The following is a 10,000-nucleotide window of genomic DNA, read 5'->3' on the forward strand; positions in this document are numbered from 1 at the left end:
TTGAGTCTAATATCTCCTGTAAGTGTTCAGTTAGGTTAAGATCTGAAGACTGCAATGGACAAAGCACCTGTTTTTTACTCTCATCAATCTATTCAGTGAACGTTCAGGCCCTGTGGATGTGGGCGGAGCCATCCTGATGAAGACCACGCCCATCAGCGACCATCTTCCCTTCGACTTCAGTTATAAATAAAATCTGAGTAAACAGGCATTCTGTTCTTTTCTCGTTCATGTCTGTGATGAGCATGTATACGTTGGCCGGATGTGGTAAAGGTTAAAGAAGTAAAAAAATGCTGGAGCGCTCCTTTAGAAATACCCCAGTGGGCAGGAGAAACATACAGAGCTCCTCCTTGTACAGCAGAGAGCGCTGCTGGATGACAGAGATGAGCTACAGTGTCCATGAGAGAATGAGGCTCATGTGTTTCACACATACTCATACACACCCTTGTACGCGCTCACACACTTGGGTAACATGGCGGGAATTGAAATTGTAATCAGATGATGTGAGATGGATTTGAACTGGCAGGTTGACCTTTGTGTGGTCTTAATGAGATAACACAGAGAGCAAAATATACCAACATGCCGGGCTGAAATGCGACTGTTATAATCATCTGTGTGTGTGTGTGTGTGTGTGTGTGTGCACGCACATGTGTATCCTTCTGACTGAAAACCATCTAATCTATGCGGAAAAAATTGGAACACTGATTGTATGCGAGTGTGTGTGCGTGTCAGGGTGTGTTAGCGATGGAGCGCTGATTTGCCTGCAAATTGTCATCTCGATGCACTGCACTCGTATTCATTGATGATCCCACGATGATTACCCATGATGCATAGCGACAGCTCTTTTATGGTTTCCAGGGAGCAATAACATGTTTGTTCGTGTTGGGGGGGGCTGGAGGGGTATGATGTAAATGAAACTTCAAATAAAAAGGAATAAACACAGATTAAGAAAAAAAAAGAAGCCTTGAGTAAAGGGATGTTTGCATTTGTCTCACTAAGAAATGTGCTCTAGTTCTATAATGCTGTTGTACATCTAATAAATTACACAGTAAAATCCTATGGTTAATGTCTTATAAAACTATACGAGGTCCCAGTCAACTATACGAGGCTCCACGCATTTCCCTGGAGGTGTGACCTAGCAGTCAACCTCTATTTGAAGGAATAGAGAGGTGGGCGGGTCAATGAGGTCTCTAGGGCCCTCCCCCAGCCTGGGGGCGCGTGCGTGTACGTCTCCTCTTGCGTCCATGTTTTCTCTCAAATCATCTGTCTGTCTTTGCTTTCTACCTTTCTGTGCTGCATAGTTCAATAGTGATCCTCTTGTGAGGGCCACAGTCCTAGAGGAGAGTGCAGAGTGTGTGTGTATCAGTTTTGAGATTTTTAAGACCCTATTGTGTGTGTTCACATGTTCTGTGTGTAACTCTAAACCATTCCTGTACCATAAGCGTGTGTGCATGTGTATGTGTGTATGTTTATGCATACTTTAATAAGGTGAGAATAGTATAGGTGTGTGTGTTGCCCGCAGTGGTCCCGGCGCAGGCCGAAATAGGGTGGGGCCTAAGATCGGAGCAGGAATGAAGGCGGCAGGGTGTCGAAGAGCGAGCGGATTGGCTGCCACTGTGCAAAGCGTGGGCGGAGTTATAGCAGCTGGCAAGAAACTGGTGGTCAAACTTTTAGTCAGCTGCTTCTGGAGAGCCAGTTTGGTCTGAAAAAGAGAAAGAAAGTGATGTAAGTGTTGAAGGAAAGCACAGATATCAGCATTAAAAATTGACGATGATAATTATCCAATTATGTTTCAGTGGGTTTAGTAGCGCTTACTGTTAAAAATGCAGCAGCCCCAAACTATTTCAAAAAAATAAAAAAAGATGTAAATGTTAAGTATCTGTTAAGTTGCAAAGAATGCATTGGCATACATTTTGAACTATATCTGGTCATGGGTCTGAGTTGCTGAAACTGTCTCTCACACAGTCTGGGTCTGGGACAACATCCCTGGTTGTTACTATGACAACTAACACTAATGATTGTATATGAATCCATTAATAGTTAATAGCCATTTCCAACAAATCTTCCAGATGTCACACAGAAAACCCCTGTTGATTATGAGGTTGTCGATTGTCGTCTTGTTGCAGGATAGACCCACGAATTTGCACTCGACTGTATATAGAGACATGGATTCTTCAGATAAAATATAAATCAGATTTAAATCCACTCACTCAAACCACTTCCGAAGCTCCAGAAGCATTTTATCCTGAGGTTATAATTATAAAATTTTAAATGCAGGTTCAAATGTGATCAGCATAAAAACCAGGTGTGTTACTCACCTGTGAAGAGAGAGAAGTGAGACCGTACTGGTTAAAGACTTTTTTCATGGCTGACATGGCTCCTCCTGCGTATCCGTTCCACCTGATGCTCTGCTGAAAGACATATCAGAGTGAAAACCATGAGACACACCTGTCTGTGTAACCTGAAGTGTGTGTGTGTGTGTGTGTGTGTGTGTGTGTGTGTGTGTGTGTGTCTCACCGACACTGCTGAGGTTGGCTGAGTCTTGCTGTGAGGGCTGAATTTGGGTTTGGGAGGCTTTCCAGCCAATCTGTCTTTATGTCTGCGACTGTTCATGTGCTGGAATAAAGACAAACACATAGCGTTATACGAATGCAAATCTGAATTTAGAACAAATCCATTCGTTATTTTGTTCACAGTGACTCAGTGCCCTCGTTCTCTCTCTCTCTGTTCCCTCGTTTATTTCTTGTCTTTGCAGAAGTTATTTTATCCTTCGATCAACAAAACTATTTCTGAGAAACTGATATCATAAAGAAAACGGAAAATAAGATGCACACACACACACACACTCACACACACACACACACACACACACACACACACACACACACACACTCACACACACACACACACACATACACACACACACTCACACACACTCACACACACTCACACACACTCACACACTCACACACACTCACACACACTCACACACACACACACACACACACTCACACACACACACACACACACACACACACACACACACACACACACACACACACACACACACTCACACACACTCACACACACACACATACACAGACACCAGCATGCACTTAAAAAAGGTTAGATCCAAACTCCTTTATGGTTCTTGGGGATGTAGTAGCCTGGATTTGGGTTTTATAACCCGTGCTGTATCAGGTTGTGGCCTAAAGCACCCTTTTTCTTACTGTGAATTGACCTGGATTGGATTTGTAGCGTGACAATCATGGGTTACATTTTCCTTTAGTCTTTCTTTGTCAGTGCAAACAAGCCGAATATTTTTTGAATATTATTCTTGCCTGACGTTTGGTAAATTTTACGTTATCTAAAGTGACAGGTGTGTGTTACCTGGTTGAGCTGAGTCTCTGAGTTGACGTGGATCTCACACACTTCACAATGGAAGCTCTTGCTGCTTACACCCAGGCTGCCCTTGTTGGCCAATCGCTTGCTTTTACATGCAGCGCGGGAGGACAGTGCCTTCCCTCGTCGCCGTGGCAACACGCTCTGTCCCTCCAGCATCAGTTTGTGCTTGATTCCTGTGAGAAAAATCTGGTTTAGGATTCAGTCCCCATGAACACTATGAGCACTATGAGCTACAGGAAGCTTTAGTAAGGACCAGGAATAGCAAGCAAGTAGACACATGACGTGTTTATTACAAACAAACAAGCCAAGAAATTTCCCTAAGCTGCAGCTTCATTAGGTAGAACTCCATATAGTTAACTTTGTAGTATAAGCACTGTATAGTCTGACTGGCCATTTTATTAGACACACCTCTGTGGTTCAACATGATGGTTGGTGATCGTATAGCGATGTTTGGATGATTTAAATGTCTGCTGGAAAATGTGCTGCCTGCAGCTTTGAGACTGACAAAAATATATTGTGTTGAATCTTGTATTATGTGTTTCATTATAACCTGTTTTGTAGTCTTATATAAACCTTTTAACCTGCAATCTTACTTCAGAGCAGAGCAACAAAACACCATTCTCTAATCCATCTTAGTTCCATTGTCCATTGTGCCAAAAAGATAAAGCCATGAATATATTTGCATGCAAAAAACCTTACATATATATATATATATACATACATACATACATACATACATATATATATATATATATTCTTTACTATACAACAGTTGTGTTCAAGATGCAGAATTTATAGTAAAAACTTTACGGTCCTGACTTGCAGCATTTCTGCTGTTGGCAAAAGGCAATTAATCCAAAGGCTAACAGCTAGTGCTAGCAAATAGCAGCTAAAGTCAGCTATATCTTGCTTTTGGTATTTTTTCCTCCTTATTTTCCCCCCTTCAGGGCCATACATAGCATGATTACCATGGCCTATGGTTTTCTGCAATAGGTAGGGGGCATAAGAGCATATGGACATGTTACACATGATCTCACCTTACATTTAAAGACTAAAACTCATTTTTGTTTATTGTCCTGTTTGCATAAGTTTCTGACCAAATCAGCAGTCAGCAGTTTATAGGGAACAATGTGACCTATATAGCAGATCAACTTGATCAACTCACAATTGAGTGTACTTCTCTAACTACACAACTAAACACCAAGTCTGTACCGCTGTTGTGGGCTTCCAGTTGAGTGATTGAATTGACTGTCACTTTGCAAACAGGACAGTGCAGGTGATGCTTGCTCCTCCTGGGGTCTTTCTCCCTCAGGGCCTCTTTAGGCAGGCTTTCCTTCTCTGTGGCTGTCTCGCTGGGACCAGCACCATCCTGCAGGCTGTCTGAGTGCTGCGAAGGAGGAGAGGAGACGTCTGTGCACGACACCTCCGATAGCGGAGTGAGGACCACTGAGCTGACCTGAGCCTCGCTCAGCTTCACCACAGAGTCAGAGTCACACTGGAGAGCTACACGTACAGAAGAGGGATAAGCACAGAGAGAGAGAGAGAGAGAGAGAGAGATAGAGAGAGAGAGACATTTGATTACCCTGCAATCCACTTTTCATAATTCTCTATCTCACAAATGACGAAAAGTCATTCGAATCATTTTAATGCCATTGGAACACTGCTGCCTATCTACATTAAAAAAATGTAATACTTTATCCACCTCTGCACCACTTCACTGGTCATTTCAGCTTCCTCTCCGTTCTTAACGTCTTCACAAATCTCACTTCCCTCAAGCCCACAGCATTCAGATCATAAATTAAAGTACACTGAGTAGAAATGCTTAGAACCAGTCTCTCTACCAAGTAACACCTGGACACTCATAGCCAGGACACACACACACACACACACACACACACACACACACACACACACACACACACACACACACACACACACACACACACACACTTCTGAGTGTTGCCCAATGCAATTCTCCCCCTTTCATTAACTTTCACACTTCATTCGGGTGTGAAAATACTCTTGTGTGTACGCCGATCATCTCTTTACTACAGTATATTCCCATTGGATTAGATGCATTTTTCTTCTCACACCTTTGGAGCCCTCTATAAAATCTCTCTCACCAGGGAATTCTACAATTACAATCCCTGTGATGGCCCTTTTAACACAATCAGGGTTGTTGTTTACTGAGCTGGTATCAAATCATGAACGGTTTCATGCATTTCCACTGCAAAAAGACTCGATCTCGATATTTTCCTATATCTGCATGCCCTGTCATGTATTAATCCTTACCTACAGTGGATATAAAAAAAAAAATATGAACAATAAAAAAAAAAAAAAAAAACTAGAGTAACATTAGATATAGGATCACTCCACTTCTGGATCTTCGTGGCTTCACGGCTTTCTTGCGATCGTCTGAATTCAATTAGTTCAGAGTGAAAGCAGCTATTTCTAGAACGTTCCATTGCTTGGAAGTGCAATTCAAAGCAAACAATCAACTACGGACTCAAGGAACTTACTAAAGAACTCAGAGATAAAGGATTAATCCATCCCTGGGATCCCACAGTTAAGTTTGTAATTAAGAAGTTTAAAAGGTTTTGTACCACTGAGACCCTGCATGGATCAGGCTGTCACTCCTAACTGGATGTCCCGAGCCAGAAGGAAACTGTGAAGGAGCTACAGGGCAATATTACAAGAGCTGGCTTATATGGACAGGCTGCAGAAAAAGTCATTTGAATTTGGCTGAAAAACTCCTTGAAGAATTGGAGATTGGATTGGCTGGAGGAAAGTCAATACAGCTCACCATCCAAAGAATACCATACTGTAGGTGCAGTAAGACATGGTGGTGGTAGCATCCTGTTGAGAGAGGTGTTTCTCTTCAGTAGGGACTGGGGCACCTTTACGAGCAGTAGAGCAGTCGTGGCTCGAGCGGTTAAGGCTCTAGGTTGTTCAAGCCGTAGTACTGCCAAGCTGCCACTGTTGGGCCTTTGTGCAAGACCCTTAACCCTCTCTGCTCTAGGGGCGGTGTGTCATGGCTGACCCGGTGCTCTGACCTCAACCTCCAAAGTTGGGATATGTGAAGAAATAATTTCACTGAGTTGTCATGAATCAAGAAAAAAAAAATCAAGGCTTCTATCTATCTAGTTTAAGGATAGAAGAAACAATGGATGGAGAATAAAACCTACAGATTCCTGAGAAACATTTTGGAGAGTTTGGAATGAAATTGTTTTTAAATTATATTTCAGAACTGTTGAATTTTTGCTTGAATATTGCTGCGAGCTGTGATTACTTGTATATTGTAATGATTCTTTACACTCTGTAGCACTTATCTATAATCATTGTCCATAATTTAGAACAGTTTGTAGACGCCATTTTCCAGAGTGACTTCCATTTTTAATCTCATTTTATACAACTGAGCAAGTAAAGGTTAAGAGCCTTGCTCAGGGGCCCAGCAGTGGCAGCTTGGTGGACCTGATATTCAAACTCATAAACTTCGGCTCAGTAGACCAACATCTAAACCAATAAGCTACCGGAATCATGACAATATGCGTTTTTTTCATGTTACAGGCTTAAATTGGGATAAACAGATATGTTCTTAAAGTAGAGCTTTCAAAACGATCGTTATTTTTATAGTGTTCATTAGAAACTCCCACATGTCATTACATAATGGTTTGAAACTAATGGGAATGTGGGCTCTGGCTGTGTGCTGGTGAAAAAGAGGTAGGAGAAAGTCGTTGCATTCTTCACAGTCGCTGCATTCCTCACAGACGAGCAAGAAGGAATTGATTTTGTGCTACTCATTAAACTGACATGCACTTTGTAAGTGAAGCACTTCACTGCGTGATAAACTGAATTGTGTGAGATTGTGAGTTTGACACATCTCACATTAGTTGTCCACGATAAAGCATGTACTGTAGCACTCAGACACACAGACACACAGACACACACACATCCACATGCTGTGATTTCCCTGCATGGCTTTGCATAGGGCTTCAATTTGCTAGAAAGTTCATAAGGAGCCCCTGTGTGTGTGTTTGTGTGTGTGTGTGTGTGTGTGTGTGTGTGTGAATGCTCGAAAGAGTGCGACTTTAATGCAAAAACTAATATGCAGCTACATTTTAAGCAGAAAAGAAAAACAAGGTAGTTCATGAACACACACACACACACACACACACACACACCAGATTCAAAGCTTTGATTATAATAATGATAATAATGAAGATAATGATGATGACGACAATATTATTAGTGATGATAATTATGAGAAAGGGGATGATGATAAAGTCTCTTTAATCAGTAATATAGCTGAGCTATGTGTGTGTGTGTGTGTGTGTGTGTGTGCGTGTGTGTGTGGACATAATAATTCAGTGCACGTTTCGTTGTGTAAAAAGTGCTGACTCGACTCGTGTTACACGTATCAATGAGCTTTGCAGAACATCCTAACTCTTCTTCCTCTGGTCTCATTTCATTTTTTATACTTTAACAGCAATACTCTTATAAAAAACATTTTACATATGATCTGAAAAAAATAAATCAATTCTACAGACATTGGAACTATTAAAGTCAGGTAGATTAGTAAAACTTATAGTGTCACTTATTTTATTATCCATTGTTTCATTGTTTGAGCGTTCGACCGGATTGCGATGATGTCAGTTTGCTTTGCGATTTCTCGACAAGCTGCTGTCTCTGTGGTTGAGCACTGTGTCGGCTTGTTTGGTGATGCTAGGGGAAAACACTGAAGACTTTAGGTCATCACGGCCAGCGAATGTGTGCGTGACTCTGTGGAGAGGTGATTAACCACTCAACCCCACCCCCTCGTCTGTCCGTTTTCTTTCTCTCTCTCTCTCACCTGCTCTTCCCTTTGTCGTGCCTCTCAGCTCTTGATGGCAGTTGACATGCTTAATGCGTGCTGATTGGCCCCTGCAGCTGCAGCCTTAATAACTGAACAGTGCTAATTTCATCAAGTAATCAGCTGAATGAATGTGTTTGTGAGTTTGTGAGTGTGTATGTATGTGTGTGTGTCTGTGTGTGTGTGTTAGCATGAAAGCACTCAACGATTAGCTAAAGCACCAGTGTATGTTCATGTGAGATATTACACGAATAATCCGCGTGTTTATTTCACTGCCTGCGACTCACGACTTCACAAACAGTGTCCAAATGATCATAAATATATGTAAATTATTGCCACTATAAAAAGGAGCAAAGGCTAATCAACTCTCTCGCACCCATCGAGTATCAATCTCTGTATTTTCTTCCTTTTTTTAATGTTTCCTGTCTAAGTGCCTCAGCAGGAATGGGGTGGAATATTAGCATGAGATTTGGTGAGCTCAGGCTTTTCTCAGGCTACGAGAAGCAGAAATGATGAGTAGGGATTATTTTTTAGAACAGATTTCTCTTAAACTGTATCTCAGGGTTTTTATTTTATGTTGTTTATCTTCAAACACTACAGTAACTACTGAAGGGCAGAACTGAGCACTCTGAAGCCATCCACTGCATATATTCAAATCCTAGCTTCTCTCAGGCCATGCTTTTAAAAACAGGGTCCATGGACCCCCTGGGATTGGAGACGGGAGTAAAATTGCACACTTTTTGTTTGGGTGAGCATCAATCAGAGCTGAGCTGAAGCACTATAATCACATGCAGATGCAAATCGTAGCATGGCACAATGATGATAATAATAACGCTAGTTAAACCTCACACTGCTTTACAGAGAAATCATTTCATTTAAGAGGTATAAAAAAGTTTTCCTTATGCAAGACATTTATAAACTGCTACGTATATACATTCATTCTTTAAAGATAAATGTGATCGTTTGCCAGTTTAAAATCGTTACTGTATCAGAGATGCAACGACGCGGCGTAATGTAAAAATGTGACGACGGGGACGACGTTGATCAGCTTTCTATTAATTATACAACTAATGCATGTGTAATGTCTGGTTGCCAGAGATCTCAATCTGGCCTTACTCTTAACGTAACAGTTAGATAGAGAGAGACAGCACGCTGGGAAGAGGAACGCGTGCGTTCATAGCTGGTGAACCAGCGATGTTACCAGGAATCATCTGTACATGTCCACGAAGGACATGTCTTATAGGTTATATAGTTATATAGTAACTCTGTGCTAGCTTTAACATAAGACCAAGTCTGAGTGCTTCTATATTACATTTACATTGATGCCCTTATCCAGAGCGACGTACAAATGTGCTTTGAAGTCTCTATCAATGAAACATCAACACTGGTTCACAAGGTTACAGTATTAGGATACCATCAACCTAAAACACTGTTCAAGGATTTTTATATCGTCGCTGTCGGGCAGAAACCTCGTATGTCCAAATTTGGTCAATTTCATATTTTTTCACATATCGATGCTATTGGTCAGTCCCCACGTGGGTCTGTTATTTTTACAAGTTATTAACCAATCTAAAGTCTTGAAAATAGCTTGAGCGCAAATCTCATAACTCCATTGGACACTTCAACTGTCCATCTCTTCCTCACTCCGCGGCATATTTCTCCTCAAGAAGAGTCGCAACGAATCAATACGTCTTCTGAGGTAAATGTCTTCAAAACACTGGGCTCAAAGAAAAAAAATCTTGACCCCCG

The 10,000-nt window shown here is 41.5% G+C and overlaps 1 protein-coding gene across 1 annotated transcript in view; it reads right to left on the bottom strand.

Moving 5' to 3' along the window:
• Positions 1-91: 91 nt before the first annotated feature.
• Positions 92-10,000, bottom strand: part of znf385c (zinc finger protein 385C) — a 74,866-nt gene continuing 64,957 nt past the window's right edge. Inside the window, exons 6-10 of the mRNA XM_060892970.1 lie at positions 4,615-4,905; positions 3,388-3,575; positions 2,515-2,613; positions 2,316-2,405; positions 92-1,699 (exon numbers count right to left, since the gene is read on the bottom strand). Coding sequence (XP_060748953.1) covers positions 1,478-1,699; positions 2,316-2,405; positions 2,515-2,613; positions 3,388-3,575; positions 4,615-4,905 — 890 coding nt within the window. The 3' untranslated portion in view covers positions 92-1,477. The remainder of the gene's footprint in view (positions 1,700-2,315; positions 2,406-2,514; positions 2,614-3,387; positions 3,576-4,614; positions 4,906-10,000) is intronic.

The sequence above is a fragment of the Tachysurus vachellii genome, chromosome 18 (assembly GCF_030014155.1).
Source record: "Tachysurus vachellii isolate PV-2020 chromosome 18, HZAU_Pvac_v1, whole genome shotgun sequence".
NCBI classification, from domain to species: domain Eukaryota; kingdom Metazoa; phylum Chordata; class Actinopteri; order Siluriformes; family Bagridae; genus Tachysurus; species Tachysurus vachellii.